Source organism: Sus scrofa, chromosome 1, assembly GCF_054392235.1.
Source record: "Sus scrofa isolate SSC_HxYL_T2T_F1_AM1 chromosome 1, Sscrofa_HxYL_maternal_Yorkshire_Landrace_v2.0, whole genome shotgun sequence".
NCBI classification, from domain to species: domain Eukaryota; kingdom Metazoa; phylum Chordata; class Mammalia; order Artiodactyla; family Suidae; genus Sus; species Sus scrofa.
This window is the reverse complement of record NC_139383.1, coordinates 31,131,061-31,148,263: the sequence shown is the minus strand read 5'-3', so window position 1 is coordinate 31,148,263 and position 17,203 is coordinate 31,131,061. Positions and strand designations below refer to the sequence as shown.

General features: G+C 39.5%; 2 protein-coding genes across 2 annotated transcripts; both read right to left on the bottom strand.

Moving 5' to 3' along the window:
• Positions 1 to 360: 360 nt before the first annotated feature.
• On the bottom strand, positions 361 to 1,764 carry LOC100154422 (trace amine-associated receptor 6). The gene is given in 1 exon segment (XM_021074856.2): positions 361 to 1,764. A coding segment is annotated over 1 exon segment (1,035 nt). The 3' UTR covers positions 361 to 729.
• Positions 1,765 to 9,770: 8,006 nt separating this feature from the next.
• On the bottom strand, positions 9,771 to 10,799 carry LOC100156866 (trace amine-associated receptor 8a-like). Its single transcript, XM_001926037.3, has one exon. It carries the CDS (start codon positions 10,797 to 10,799, stop codon positions 9,771 to 9,773), a length of 1,029 nt encoding a protein of 342 aa, XP_001926072.3.
• Positions 10,800 to 17,203: the final 6,404 nt, after the last annotated feature.

Sequence of the window (17,203 nt, the reverse complement as noted above, 5' to 3'; positions counted from 1 at the left end):
AAATAGGACCATTTTCTCAACTGTTAGTAAATAAGTTCCTATCAAATGCTCGAGGATGTTCACCTCACCAAAAAAGTTAAGAATATAAAGGTGAGATTGAGGTACCATTTCTCCTCCCCAGTTTTATGGATCATCTTCAAGTGCTGTATTTCATGCCATAATTACTGGAAATTTCCCAATATATCACCATGCCAATGTCAAAAATTTCAAATCATCAATGTGAAATTTAGGCTTATTTATAAACTGATTTTATGGCTGATGAATCCTTCTTCACTATTGACCAGTTTGGTAAGTTTTATTGAAAAAAAAAAAAAAAAGCAACAGCCTGGTGAAAGCGAATCATAGAGAAACTTGGATAAATTGAGAGTAAGGAGAACAATTTGTAAGGAAAAGAGGAAAGGAAATCCAGACAACAAAGATATTTTCAGGTTATAAATGGAAGAGACCACGGATTAAAAGAGGAAAGAGAAGGAGGATGGTGTCAGCAGGGAGTGGGGAATGACGATGACACCTGCAGCAGTTAACAAACAGGCATCTAACAGTTATTAGTCAAATATTTCTGGAGATACAACAGGGACATGCATATCCTAACAAGACGGACAAACATTGATTTACTCTAGAAATCAAATTTGAAAAGTGATTTTTTTCTATTTGTTAGTCATTTTACTTGATTTTTAAAAATTTGTTTCATTTGAAATTGTAAAGCTATCTTCAACTTAATCCAATGGCTTACATTTGTCCAGAGAACAAATTCATGTTTGCAGAATCATTCTTAAAAATTTGACCACTCACAACAATTTTTATGGCTTTCCTAAACCATGGGTAAAATAAAGCATAAATCAAGGGATTTATGGCTGAGTTATAATAAGCACACCAACAGCAAATCTCATAAATATAGGCAGGGGTTATGAAGCCCATAAAGGCATCGATTAATGAGTCAATACTATAGGGTATCCATGAAATCATAAATGTTATGACTGTGATACTCAGGGTTTTAGCTGCTTTTCTCTCTCGCTTGGCCACTCTGGATTTGTAACTGTCTGAAGATGATTCTGTTTTGCCACCAGTATTTTCAATCTTTTTAGCCTGTTGTCTAGCCACAAGAAAAATATTACTATAGAGAATGATCATAACAAGAGTAGGTATAAAGAAGGATAGAAAATCTATCAACACCCAGTTTTGATTTACAACTGTCTGACAGCCTCCTAGACAGTTAACAGCACTAGATAATTCTTCCAGCCCATCATCATAGGCACCTGTGTAGAACACAGCACCGCTGTAGACAAGCGGCAGGACCCAGGAGATGCTGATGCATAGCCCTGACACAGACGCCGTGAACTTGGTGGGATAGACCAGAGGGTCGGTGACAGCAATGTACCTGTCGATGGAGATGAAGCACAGGTGGAAGAGAGACGAGTAACAAAAGGCCACATCACAGCACGTGTGGAAAGTACAGAAGCTTCGCCCAAAGTACCAGCAGCTCTCCACGGACCTGACCATGCTGAAGGGCATCACAGTCACTCCCACCAGAAAGTCAGCGCAGGCCAGAGAGGCGATGAGGAAGTTGGTGGGCGAGTGCAGCTGCTTGAAGTGAAGGATGGCAATCATCACCAGGAGGTTGCCCAGCATGGCCAGCAGAGCCCCACAGCCAAACACTGTGTACAGAACCAGCCGGGAGCCAGGCGAGTAGGGGGCTTTCACGCAGGATCCGTTCACGTTCTCCTAGCAGAGCTGCACAGCTGCAGAAGGTGAGAGGCTGTTCATGCTGCTGCTGTAAAGAGCGCGTTAACCCGTGGACAACACCTGCCCCTTTGTCAATCACACCAGATAGAGCAGTTTGCTATTGCCTGAAGGGAGAGAAAAGATTTCTTTGAACTCATTACCTTTGTCAGAGTTCCCAAATACTATCTCCATGACCTGTTACAAACCATATTCGTTTTAATTTCTGAACGTGTGAAATAACAATAGCTTCAGTTTAAATACCCAGGAGATCTTAGCTATGATTACCGTTATTTTTCTTACACTTTGGAATATAATTGCACATGGTTTTTGAAGTCAACTAAGAACTTCACTTCAAATAAATCGCTTGCACATTTGCTTTAGCCACAAAATACGTCTTGCCTTACAATTTATCCATACTCTGTTGTTTCTTGGCTTATATATGGATATGGGGGAGAGTCCTCTTTGTCCAAGTTAGTGAGACGTGTGTTATTTGCTATTCATTGGTTACCTTTACTACCCACCCTTGCATACTCCCCACCCCCCAAGACTGTCTGAAAAGGTCAGGATACAACTATCCCCAGGAGGCACAGCCAAATCCCATGTCCAAAATCATCTACAGTGGAGTCCCTATAGGACAGGGTGTGAACAGGGAGAAGACAATCTCTAGTTAAAAGTTCTTCTTTGAGGGAGAATAGCATGGAACGCAAGGAAAATGAAAGAACACTCTCACTCATAAACAAAGATGCAAAAACAGTAAACTTTTGCAAACGAACACCCACAGCATATACAAACACATACATTTTGATTAGAGTCCATGCCCAGAACGGACATTTTCTTTAACCATGGACAGCGTATTACTATAATGCACCATTTTAACAGATTAAACTTCTATGACCATCTGATGAAACGCCAAAATGTATTTGACAAATTTCATATTTGAATCATTACTGAAAGCAAAAGCTCTTAACTAACTAAAAAGGTAAGTGATTGTTTATACCTGTAAAGGTCTCTACACAAAGGGCCTACCTCATATGATATCCTCAACAGTGAAAGTGGAGAGAATTCTCCTTAAGACGAGGAAAAAGGCAGAGATGCTTCAAAGCATTAGAAGATTTATGGGGTGTAAGTCATCTTAAGACATCCGTAAATTCAGCTGTATACCAGTCAATCATGTATACAATACTGATATTCGCTTATTCATTAAGCATCTATTTCTGTCAGGGTCTTTAAGATATGGGTAAACAAGAAATATTGCCTGCCCCTAAGGGGGTCTTCATGTTATATGAGAGACAGACATAAGACAGCAATAGCAACAATGGGCTTCAAGCTAAAATTAACACACATGAAAAGTATAAAGTAATAAGAATAAAGAAAAATTATGCTCCCTGGCTTTAAACTATACTACAAAGCTATAGTGATCAAAACAGTACAGTATGACCCAAAAACAGAGAGCCCAGAAATAAACCCCCACACTTATGGTCAATCCATCTGTGACAAAAGCAGCAATCTATGACCCAAATGTGGGAAAAACAGTCTCTGCAATAAGTGGTGTTGGGAACACTGCTTCTCAGAGCAAGGGATCCTTCAGCTGTGCTGGTGCCACACAGAACCATGGAAGGTTGGGTGGGGATTTCTAGGACCTATCATGACTCAATGCTGCCCTCAGAGACTCAGGAATCTTTTCCCATCCCTGCACTGTGGCAGAGCTGTGAGATGCGCTGTGAGGCTGTCCCACACTACATGCTGAGACATCCTATGTGTCCATTTCTGCACTGTGGCCTTCATATTCAGTGCGTTCTGCCCAGGAAAGGGAGAATGACTTCCCTCTACACCTGGGCCTTCTCCCTTCAAACATACTTGACTAAATTCATTTTGTCACTGCTACCACAAATGGCCATGAGCTTGGTGGCTTGAAATAACTGAAGGGTATTATTCCCTTATAGTTCTGGAGGCCAAAGTATGGAATCCAAAATCAAAGTCTTACTAGGGTCTTTGGAGGGTCTAGGGGGAACCCCAGCCTCTTTGACCTTCTCCTGGCTGTCGGTGTTCTTTGGCTTGTGGTCGCATCACTCCAATCTCTGCTTCTGGGGCCACATTGCCTTTTTTCTCTGTGTGTAGTTGCCTTGTGCCTCTTTCTTGTAAGAACATGCACAGTGCTGGCATTTAGTACCCACCTGGATAATCCAGGATAGTTTCTTCATTCTAAGATTCTTAATCACATCCGCCAATATTTCCTTTTTTCAAGTAAGATTAGCATTTATAGGTTCTAGGGTTTAGGATGTAGATCTCTTTGGAGAGCCCCTGTCCAACCCATACCATATGCAGGGAGAGATGGGATACGCTTGCCTAGAGACCTTCGCTATTTTCTCACTTATTTTTATTCTCCAATTATTTGTCCTACTCTTACTCTGGGATGCAGGGAAGTTTTCCTATTGCCCAGAACTCCCCCAAAGCTATTGAATATCAGCTCTTCCTGTCCTAACAAGGCCTGGCCTTTTGAGTCTCAAGCATTAGAAAAATAATCCTAATTCTTCCTCATTTCAATTTAAGTAATTAGAATAGATGTTCTAAAGTGTTTTTTCAAGTTCATCTTATCTGCAACTTCGTTTTTATTTGTAGTTAATAAAATAGAAATTTTAAATTTGTAGTTAATCTGTCGATCTTTCCATGAGAATCTATGAAAATAGTCTCCAGTATTTTCTTCTAAATTGTTATGGTTTTGTATTTTACAACCTACCCTGAAGCAATGTGTGTCTGTGTGTGTGTGTGTGTATGCGTAGAGAAAGAGGAGGGAGCAGGAATCTAACAATTTCTTTTTCCAAATAGACAGCTAAATATCCAAATACAATTTCTTGAACATATCATCTTCTGCTATAAGCTCGTGACATCATAAGTTGCATTATGATCAGCAGTGTCTGCGACATATCATGACAGTCAAGTAACTATTTCCCCATTGTGTGTTTGAGTGGTGAAGTGACATGCCCCATGGAAGTAATCATGCTGGAAAGAAAATTATTGTGGTTAATATACTATTTTGTCATGGTCATTACTACACCAGGAGAATGTCCCCTAAATGCCAATTTTCGGCTTATGCAAGATCTGAAAATAAGGCCTGATTCCTTATTGTTGAAGGACTATTGGTGACCAAGAAGGACTAAACTCCTTGCTATGGAATAGAAGCAGTGGAAGCCGAGGAGATTTAAGAAAACAGAGCCCCAGCCAAAGACACGGAAATGAAAGTTGAGAAAACAAGAGTCTAGGGAATGACCCAAAGCACATGACATTAACAGAAAGTGGGAAGAAGAAACTGTGCATCGAAAATAACACGGAGGTGAGTGTGAACCTTGAAAATGCCCCCAAAAAAAAAAAAAAAAAAAAATTACCCACAGAAGGCTGGGAAATAGAAAACTGAAAAATCCTAACAGTAAGGACATAGAACCTTGTTTCACTGCTTTTGTAAACATGTTTGTAGCCGATGCTTGAGGAAGCTCACTGTAAACAATGTTTGTACTATTGAACCTGGGGAACACCTGTCTCCAAATTGGATATCATACTCCATGCTGTATTCCACGCCATAAGAAACAGAAACTGCCCCACACAGCACAATTTCTTCATTTAAATGTAGGTCTTGTCCTGAAAACAAATTTCTGCTGAGAAACTGTCCTTTAATTCTTGGCCAGTTATATGAAGTTATAATTCTGTCCTAACCAAGGGTAAACTAAAACAGAGAATTTAGAGCTGAGTTTTTAAACCCAGTCCAACAAGTTTGTTGTCAATTTGAATAATTAGTGTGTTTATATGTAATATGATTGTTGATCTACTTAGGTTTAAATTGACCATATTACTGTTTTTTCTATTTATCATGTTTTTTCTTTGTTCGTTTTAGCCTTCTTGACTGATTGTAATCAGATTTTTAAAATGATTCAATTATTCCCTTCTATACAATTACAAATTGATCACTTTCAGTATTCTGTTGGCAGGTCCCCTAGAATTTTACTTTGTATACCTGATTAATTAAATTCTTCAATAAGTTAATGATTTTACCAATTCTATGCAATGCAAAAAATTGCTAGCGGTCACAATTAAATGCTTAAATTCCATCATCTCTCTTTTGATACTGTTGTCATTTTTTTAAATCTTGCATTTATAAGGTTCAAGAGACATTTATTTTTATTTTGGCATTCGTTTATTTTTTTCTCATATTTATACTTTGTGATATCCTTCCTTACCTCCTACATTACAGTGTTCAGTCTGGAAGTGGTTTGCTTCTCCACAGAGTACTCGCTTTCCTTCCTTTGTATGCTCATGTGCTGGCAGTGAAGACTCTCAAAAATATTTTTAGTTTATTTTGCCTTTAATTTTGAGTGGTATATTTGCTGACTCCAGAAGGTTGTCAGTTATTTTATATGAACACATTAGTGGTATTCTTCCAATGTATTTAAGCTCCCCTCATTTCTGTTGAAAATTCGGATCAGCATCTTATTTTTGCTCCTTTGCAGATCATGTGTTTTCTTTCTATGACTGCTTTTAAATGTTTTACTTGTCTTTTGTTTTCCGCATGTACGCTGAGTGTGTGTTTCTTTGTGCACTTGAAAGGAACTCTCCTTTGTTTTAGTAGAATTTCTTAAAACCGACTTGATATCTTAAATAAATTTTGGAAAATTGTCAGCCGAAGTATCTTTAAATATTGTTGCTGATTTTATTCACTCTACCCTATATTTTTGGAATTTACATTGTACTAATTTTAGATCTTTACATCCCATATGACTCATGCTCTTTATGTATTTTCCAAACTATGTATTCTTAGATCGTTACTCTGTATATGTTCTACTTACCTACTTTTTACTTACCTGCTTTTTTCAAGAATCCTTTCTTTTGCAGCCTTTAGCAACTGTTAATATGCTGTTAGATGTAATTAAGTGCTTGATTATTTTAATATTATATATTTCAATCCCAGAATTTTCATTTTATTTAAATAATTCCAGTTTCTGATGAGATTTTTAACTTCATCTTATTTTGTTTAAAATAGTAGAAATAAATTTTAAAAAAAAAAATCCACATGCATTATTTCCAGTATCTATATTACCTGTGCATTATTTGGGGAAATTTTTATTGAGTTATTTTGATCCTATCACATGAAATGCATGGTAAGTTTTATGTTTTATTGGATATTAGTACTCAGTTCTATGTCATAGGACATAAAATTATAGATGATGTTTTCTTCCAAACAGGATTTAGTTTTCTTCTGCCAAGCAGAGTAAAAGCAGATCAGGAAATGTGATAGGTCCAGTTCAGATTTCAGACTTGGGAAGCCTGGTCCCATTTCTGATTTTCCTTCCTCTATGGGGTTTCAACCGTAATCCTGAGCTGTATATCTCAATCTTTCCTCCTTGGAAAACCACGACCTCTAATATTTGCCTTGCCAGGTCTGCCAGGCTGTCAAAGCTCTGGTTAGTTTCTTAGCAATTACTTTCTTCTTTGCTTCTCACGCTCTAGCCACAGAGAAGTCTAGAACTCAGAAAAAAATCTCGAGTACAAACACAACACAGTGTGCTGGGCCCACTTTCCTGCTAGTCTCATTTCTTCTGGCTCTTGACCCCTCACACACTGGCTTCCTTGGTCCCTAAATTGCCGTTTTTCCCCAACATCAACCTGAGGCTATTGATGCCTTTAGGCCACCACTTTCTGCTAGCTTCTATGTCTCACAGCAGCAACTGATGTTGCAAATACAAAGATCTCTGGAAAGGACCCATCTCACCTCAATGTCTTTCCCTTCTCTCTGTAACCTCATTAATCTGGAAAGGACCCATCTCACCTCAATGTCTTTCCCTTCTCTCTGTAACCTCATTCTAGCCATTCCAAAGTGTCTTGCCTGCTCTCCAATGCTGCAGTTGTTCTATGTGTTCCTCTGAGGTTTTGTAATTGTTCTGGTTGGGAGAAATGGTTTGATGTAAGCTGTTTCATCATGGTCAACATCCAAAGATGTCCCCCTTGCCTCTCACAATATTTTAAAATTTGTTTTAATTGTATTGTTTTGTCATGTTTTGACATTATTTAGTTCATAATATTCTCTGTTTTTCACTTTAATTCCTTTCTTGTCCATGGGATGTTGTGTTGAGGCATATTGTGTGCAGCCTCAGATTCAGTCTCACCCTTGACCACTTATTCTGCCTAAGCCACCACTAAGGCCACCAGATGCCTTAGTGCCCTGGGGTCCTACTGCCTGAGGTCGACGCCAAGCGTCTCTAGCATCTCCCATCATTTCCAAACTCAAGGTGGGAACTCACTCTCTCAAAGCCTACTGAAGTGGACAAATGAAGATAATTTGAGGGTTTTAGGAGTAGACATTCTGTGGCTTGGATTTTGACCTGGGGAGACAGTAGCCAAGGGCAGCCAGCCCATAGGTCCTATTTTTGTGTAGCTCAGTAGACTCCCATATAACCAAGGTCTGGATTCCTTGTGACTTGGGAACCAGAGACCAGTATTTTGGGGATCTAGAACGTCCTTTTTTAGGGCCTGATCTGCAGCATGTGGAAGTTCCCAGGCTTGGGTCTAATCCGAGCTATAGCTGCTGGCCTACATCACAGCCTCAGCAACACCAGATCCAAGCCATGTCTGTGACCTACACCACAGCTCATGGCAATGCTGGATCCTTAACCCACTGAGTGAGGCCAAGGACCAGACCCACATCCTCATGGGCACTAGTCAGGTACGTACCCTGATGAGCCACAACGGGAACTCCAATCTACACTTTTTAATACGAGGATTTTTGCAGTAAAAGCATCGCATTTTTTTTTACCGTAAAACATGCTGGGGAAGTAAACACACACTACAGTTGGGTTTATTTAAGTCAGAAAACTTCTGAGAAAAAATGGGGATGTGAGTTACACATTCTTTTCAAGTGAGAAAAACTGGTGCAGAAATGACCACTGCTAGTGATAACTGATCATTCTTTCCTATGCAGGTTTCCTGCCAACTAACGGGGCATTATGCCAGTCTTTTTATGGTAAAATTTCTCCACAATTTTCTACCTCTGTGTAATGTCTGTAGCAAATTCTTGATCCCAAGGCACACTTACTGGTCCCACAATATTACCTGTGAACATTTAAAGATCCTGCCCAGCCACTAAGCAGGAGAGGCTTACCTGCTAATCCAGAAGCTCCAGGAAGGTACAGGGAGATATAGTCCCAGGAGAACAGCAAATAAACAGACTTTTAGGTAATGTCATCAAGCCTGGACTGTCTGTTAGGGACTGAATCATGCCCCCCACCAAAAAAAATTCATATTTTAAAATTCTATCTCCTAGCAGTTGGTAGTACAGCTGTATTTGGACACAAGATCTTAAAAAAAAAAAAAAAAGCTACCTAAGTTAAAGTGAACTTTGAAGGGTGAGCCCTAATGCAATATGACTGCTCTTCCTAGAAGAGGCGATTAGGACATAGATTCCCATATAGCAAAGACCATGTAGTGACACAGAGAGGAGACAGCCATCTGGAATCCAAGGAGAAAGGTCCTCAGAAGAAACCAACCCTGCTGATGCCTTGACCTTGCAATTCTAACCTCTAAAGTTAGGAGAAAATAATTTCTGTTGATTAAGCCACCCACTCTGTGACACTTTGTTATGACAGTCCTAGTGAAATACTGTAGGGTCACAAAAGGCTGAGAAAGAACAGCCATTCAAAGACAAATGAGAGTCGAGTGTAAATAAGAAAATGATTACAGATTTCACAGCCAAAAGCAAGATTCGGAATTCAATGAAACTGGAGGAAACAAGGGCATGTGGTCAGGATGTGTACAGAGCATTGAGACAGGTGACAAAGGTAAACCACTTTATTATTTGTTATTTAGTGCAGTAAATGTCTTTACAATGTATATGTCTTTCCGCTATCTTATGATGAAAGGACTTTTATGTGACATTGTTCCTGGATAATTTGAAAAAATAATATATTCCCCCAATTTGAAAGGCTTTATTCATTTCTTATATCTCATTTCATTATAAATTTATAATGTTGAACATATCCTCGAATCTCTCAACTTAGTGCTCATATTTATTCTGAAAATAAACTCATGGTTGATGAACTATTCTGAAAAAGACCCCCACTTAAAATAACTTTTATGGCTTTCCTAAACCATGGGTAAAATGAAGCATAGATCAAGGGGTTTATGGCTGAGTTATAATAAGCACACCAACAGCAGATCTCATAAATATAGGCAGGCGTTATGAAGCCCATGTAAGCATCAATTAATGTATCAATTGTATATGGCAACCATGAAATCATAAATGCCATGACTGTAAAACCCAGGGTTTTGGCTGCTTTTCTCTCTCGCTTGGCCACTCTGGCTTTGTAACTCTCAGATTCTGCTCTGCGGCCAGTATGTTCAATTTTTATAGCTTGTTGTTTAGCTACAAGGAAGATCTTACTGTAAAGAGTTATCATGACGAGGGTAGGTATGAAGAATAACAGAAAATCTATCAAAACCCAGTCTTGATTTACAACAATCTGACAACCACCTACACAGTTGAGAGCACTTACAAATTCCTCCATCCCATCGTCACTGACTCCTGTGTAGAACACAGCACCGCTGTAGACAAGGGGCAGGACCCAGGAGATGCTGATGCATAGCCCTGACACAGACGCCGTGAACTTGGTGGGATAGACCAGAGGGTCGGTGACAGCCACGTACCTGTCGATGGAGATGAAGCACAGGTGGAAGAGGGAAGAGTAGCAAAACGCTGCATCACAGAAGCTGTGAAGGGCACAAAAAGTGGCTCCAAAGTACCAGCAGCTCTCCACGGACCTGACCATGCTGAAGGGCATCACAGTCACTCCCACCAGAAAGTCAGTGCAGGCCAGAGAGGCGATGAGGAAATTGGCTGGAGAATGCAGCTGCTTGAAGTGAAGAACTGAAGTCATGACCAAGACGTTTCCAAATACGGCCAATAAAGACCCAAAGCCAAGCACTAGGTACAGGATCACGCGCGATCCAGATGAGTAGGGAGTTTTAAGACAAGATCTAGTCACATTCTCGAAGCAAAGCTGCACAACATCAGCTTGGGAAAGATTGCTGCTGGTCATGGTGCTGCACTTTGATGCTTGCTGTGTTGCTGCCCTTCAGAAAAATGGGTTTCCATTCTGAAACTTCAAAAAGTCAAGCAAAATGGCATACTTGAGTCCTACTTTTAAAAATTGCCTCCCAGTACATCCATTTCCCCTTTTATCATGAGGAGAGATGAAAAGAGTTTTTAAAACTCAGAAATGTATTCTTTCTGGGTTTATACAATTATTTCCATAGCCATGACTGAATTTGATAGATCGTTAACTCTAAGCAAATCTGCTATGACTTTGCATCAGCCCAGAAATCACCTTATCTGAGTAATTCAAGAAATTTAATTTAAATACCTGGCCCCTTACACCTCTGGATTTCTTCTTTCCAAAGGATAATCACAAATCATAATTATGAACTTGAGAAGGCACTTCTTCAAAGACTTCTACCTTCACTTTATCTCAGAAGCTAACACCTAGATGCTTTAGGAAGCCAGCCAATAAACGGTGCCCATTATAAATTCCTCACAAGCATTCCCTATAGTGTAAGGTGTGACTCCTGAAAGGGACTTACTTCTGATAATGATAATTCAGAAGTTCTTCTACACAATATATTTCTCTGAGCTCTGTTACTTTGTAGAAACCCTTAGAATTTTCACAACCAAGAGATTGCTTAAGTTCCACTGTCCTGAACTAGTCTCATTCAGTATTTGATGGTAATATTACCTCTTCCCCACTTATAAGACTGGCTGCCTAATTTTCAGGGTCCAGGGAAAAATAAAGTTGTGGAGATCTTGGTTCAAAAATGGAAAAAATGGCCCTTGAGTATCAAGCTTTGTCCTTTCTCTGTAGTCTCTCTCCACCTGCAGTGGTGTTTGTGTTTGCTATGCGATGCCTCACTCTCTTGGGCATTGAGTTATTACAGGAGATATTAGCAGGACACATGCAGACCCACACAGGTCACTGGAGACCTTGCCCTGTTACTCAGTGGCCCACGCACTGCCAGCCTCTCCCTCCCTCCAATCACTGAAACAATATTCCATGTTGAGATGGGGCTGAGGAAGCTAAGCCACGCTCTGCCCATCTCCTCGGCCTCCCCCTCACACAAAGGCAGATAGGCAATCCCCTGGGATCACAGCCTCCACATTGGGACCCACTCAGACCTGAACTGGAGGTGAGTGAGAGGCTTGGACCTGCTGAGTCCATGGCTTATGCTGTAGCCCTACAGCTGTGGGATGATGGCTGCTAGGCTTGTGCCAAGACTGCTGAGTGTGCACCTGACTTCAACCCTCCCTGACTCACATCCAGTGCTTGGACAGAGTGGGGAAGGATGGCAGTGTAGCAGGTCAGGGTGAGGAAGGGGATGTTGGACTGAACCCAAAGTGCCAATGGGTGGGGGGTAGGCCAGCTGAGAATGTGGAGTCATGTAAGACAGTCATGTAATCACAGATCATGTGATTCCAGGTTCTAAGGCCCATGTGCATGCTCCATTGTCCCTTTTCAATTCTCATATAAAACACACATTCAAAGGTGAAATTAGAATTCCACAACTACAACTACAGGCATCAAGGCCCAATAGCAGGATTCTGTGCCTCTGGACTAGTCCCAAGCCCATGGGAGGCCCTGCTTAATTCACTTCAGAGGTTAGGTTATCTCTTTGCAACAGCAAGAAAATGATGAAGCAAAGAAACTCAAGTGGAGGCAACTGTAACACTGCCTGATGGGTGAGTGTGGGAACTGAGGGCCAGCCATTCCGACAGTACCAGCTTTTCCTGATGCACAGTTTTGCCCTTGCAATAGTAACAGAAATTCAGAGAATTAGAGAGGCAGATTACACACTGAAAGCTCCATAAAAAGGATTTCAGGCCTGAGGGAAATAGCTCCCTTTTATCCCTTGAACCATATAGTTTGTAGGATGTGATGAAGACGTTTTTCTTCCACAGAAATATATTCAGGACATAAAAATAAAAATGTGATCTGCCATTTAGAATACCGAAATATTAGATATTGAAAATACATTGTGAAACTCTATTGTGGTAAAGTAGAACAAATAGTAAAATTGTGACATGAAAATAATTATTTAGTGGATCATCTGCCAAATTCTTCTTGGTAATGCTATTTGATCTTCCCTTTGAATTCTCAAGCCTAAGTTAATTTCTCTCCCCTATTTTGCATTCGCCTTGCCTTCCTATTTTCTGAATATATGAGACACAATTTAAAGACTGAAAAAGTGGTAGATATTTAGGTCTGCATGATGGAGGCAAGAATCAAGGATAGTTCCCAGGTTTTTAGCTTGTCACAAAAAAGATACATTATATAGGAGAATGAGTACATTTGGGAAGAAAAGATTTTGGGTTAGGTTTTGATTTGTTAGAGGGCCATAAAACTAGAGTTTGCTTAAAATATTACAAATATTTAAAAATCTTTACCTATCAGTTCTAGTATCTGGATTACCTTGGATAATTCTTCCCAATTACAAGGGAAAAATGATCATTCAGTCATGTTATCTTGTCTCCTCAAATGTCTAGTAATTTTTTTTAATAAATACTGGTCTTTGGAGTTCCCATCGTGGTGCAATGGTTAACGAATCTGACTAGGAACCATGCGGTTTCGGGTTTGATCCCTGGCCTTGCTCAGTGGGCTAAGGATCTGGTGTTGCCTTGAGCTGTGGTGTGGGTCACAGACGTGGCTCAGATCCTGAGTTGCAGTGGCTGTGGTTCAGGCCGGTGGCTACAGCTCTGATTTGACCCCTAGCCTGGGATCCTCCATATGCTGAGGGAGCGGCCCTAGAAATGGCAATAAAATAAGATAAAATAAATAAATAAATAAATAAATAAATACTGGTCTTTGGTTATGATAATATATATTTAAGCCCCCCAAAATACTGTCTTGTCTGAAATTTTATAGTAAATCTTAAAGCTATGTTGTGTAAGCCTTCTGTTTTGCTGTTCTTTCCAAACTTACCTTGGTCAGTCTATATATTTTGATTTTTATTAGAAGTTTTAGAATATGACATATCTGCGAAAAAGGAATAAAAAAACTGTGGAATTGTCATTGGCATACAATTGAATCTATAAATCAGTTCTGGAGAGAGAGGTACTGAAATATGTGAAAGGACAACAAATTTGTCCACTTCGTTTTTTTGTTATGGTTTATGAATTTAGTTGTTCTGCATTTTGCTGTATACATATTTAGTATTGCTATATTTTCCTAGTAACATTGAAGGACTGAATATCTTAAAAGCGTTGTGTCTACTAAGCCATAAACATGTTGCATCCACTTTTCTATAGTATAGAACAAAGATGGAAAATGGAAGTGTTCAATGAGCCAAAAATTAGGAAGTAATGCAAGAGTAGAGAAATAAAATTGAAAGGTAACAAACAAAAAATAAATATCGAGATAATATAATTAGGAGTTCCCGTCATGGCGCAGTGGTTAACAAATCCGACTAGGAACCATGAGGTTGCGGGTTTGGTCCCTGCCCTTGCTCAGTGGGTTAACGATCCGGCGTTGCCGTGAGCTGTGGTGTAGGTTGCAGATGTGGCTCGGATCCCGCATTGCTGTGGCTCTGGCATAGGCTGGCGGCTACAGCTCCAATTATACCCTTAGCCTGGGAACCTCCATATACCGCGGGAGCAGCCCAAGAAATGGCAAAAAGACAACAACAACAACAACAACAAAGATAATATAATTAAACCCAAATATATAAAAATTATATCAGATGTAAATAATTACATCAGATGTAAATAGATTGAACTCTCCAATTAATAGGCAGAAATTACCATACCGCATAAAAAAGCAAAACTGAATTATATGCTGTCTGAAACTGTTACATTTAAAATATATAAAATATAGATAGTACTAAAAAAAAGGAATGGAAAAAACACACTGTTTAAATAATAAGCATAATAAAGATGTTGTATGGATAATATCAGGCAATATAGAAATCATGACAAATATTACTTAAATAAAGAGAGACAACATACAATGATAAATGAATTATATTCCAGAGGATCTGAATTTTAAGATGTGTTCTTTGACTTAGTTGATAGATTCCTGGAATTGGTGCTAGGACATAAATACATTTGATGCATTAATGACCTTCTTTGCAGTGGTAGAGAAGTGCTGGCAGCTCATTATTTGAGTCCAAATAAAGATGGCTTATTGTGAGTCCAAAAGATGTGGATTCAATGTTTTAGTTCCAAGGGCTAGAAATAGCTCTAAAAGATTGCTTTGTGTGGACCCAAATGGAGCCTATAATAAAGGAAGCTGAAATGTTAGAACTTCCTTGGTCTACTGTGAAGAAACACGTGCAAAAACTTAGGGAGAATGCTTGAGTGAACTTATAAGATTTGTTTATACAACCTAGGAGGATTCAGAGGGCATGCCCTTCACCATAGTGGCAAGAAAGAAATTCATGAAGGGATCCCAGCATCTGTGAAGATGTCTGTGCAGCTACTATATTTAGGTTAGAAATTATGGTGGGAACATGCAACTGGGATACAACATACAACATACAACTGGGATCCCTAAAGGCAATGAGGAGAGTGGGATCTCAAGATGGCAGAGACAACATCGTAGCACAGTGTACCCTTGAACATCATGGGAGTTAATCCAGGTTTAATTTATAGTTGGTCCACAGCATCCCTGGTTCCTCAGCATTTGTGAATTAGACCAACCAAGGACCGTGTAGTATTGCAATATTTACTACTGACAAATCTTCACCCATAAGTGGACCCATGAAGTCCAAATCTGCATTGTTTAAGAGTCAACTGCACATGTTCTTTTATCTCCAAAAACCAGGTGGATATAGTTATCAAAACAGATGGCAGAGTCAAAGCAGTAGTGAGAATACACGACTTGCAGTAACCTGTTGACTAGTTGATCATGGTCACCCTAGAAGTGAAATTGATTGGGAGCCAATAAGGGTGTTATTCAGTGCCTATAAGCAGAAAATCTCTAGTTCTCACGAACAGAAGACTGATGAACTGCCAACACAGTGTCTTTGCTGCTCAATTTCCAGATTAAGCCAGTTTCCAGATTTAGAGCACCTTGAGTAAAAGGAGACTGAGTCCCCTTGAGGAAGGACCCTGTTACAGAGCCAAGAATTGATATTGTTACTCTTCTTTCTAATCCTTCCCAAAATGGCATGCAGTTTCCTACCACAAGAACTATGCACTGAGGTAAGAGAAATATTTTGGTTTAGGGGATTAATGGACACATGCTCTAAACTGGCATTAGTTCAGATATACTCCAAATGTCACTATGATGCACTGGTCATGTGGTCCATCAATTAGGGTAGATTATGGAGGTCAGGAGATCGATGGAGTTATGTCTTAGATCTTTTTCACTGTGGACCTACTGTGTGTCCTAAACTGCTCCTTGTTTTCCCTTCAGTTCTGGAGTGCATGTTTGAAATAAACATACTCAGAAGCTGACAGATGGCCACAGTGGTTCCCTGACCAGTGGGGTGAGAGCTACTATGATAGAAAGGCCCAAGTAGAAGCCACTAAAACTGCCTCTACTATCAAAATAGTAAACCAAAATCTGTATTACATTTCTGGAGGAATTTTATCAATTAGTGTCACCTTCAAGACTGAAGAAATTCATAGGAGCTGATTTTTACTATGTTCACATTCAACTAGGTGATTCGATTAGAGCATTACAGTGGAATATCACAAACTTAATCAGGTGGTAACACCAACTGCAGCTGCTATTCCAGATGTAGTTTTGTTGCTTGAGCAAATTCACACATTTCCTGGTATGTGATATGTAGCTATTGATCTGGCAAGTGCATTGTTCTCTATAACTAACAGTATGGTTAGACAATAAATTGGTTAATAATATTTACTATAAATTATTCTGTGCTCCACCATTAAGATTATTTGCAGCTTATTTCCTTAGATTGTGTTAGAATTGCTAGATGTGTCTTTTGACAACTCATTCTGCTATACGATAGATGCCTGACCAAGAATGGCTTAAACAATTGAGGAATTATTTTTCTTAGATACTGTAAAATACAGAGTAAGTCATTGTTGGTATTGGTGAAACAGCATCTTTGGGATTCTCTTGGCTGCTCCATAACCCTTTGGAGAAGGCAATGTTTTGGAAGAATGGGACAGGCAGGGGAGGTGAAAGAGCTAATACTATTTCATAATCTTGCCACAGACTTCTACTAAGATATAGTTACCTTTTTAGTGAAAGAGCTGATACTATTTCATAATCTTGCCACAGACTTCTACTAAGATTTAGTTAGATAGGATTCTGTCACATCATGATCTTTGGCTGCAAGTAGAGATGAAATAGTGAATATTTTTCATTTCCAGGTAGTGGAGGAAAAGGAGATTTGAAAATGTCAGATCAGCTGGCTAGATCTTTCTTGAGTAAAGCGTATGCATTTTAAATGTATACTAGAAAATATAAAACAATTTTTCTTT

Bases quoted from the DNA above. Each gene is read 5' to 3' on its own strand.
- LOC100156866 (XM_001926037.3), bottom strand. From the start codon at position 10,799: ATGACCAGCAGCAATCTTTCCCAAGCTGATGTTGTGCAGCTTTGCTTC.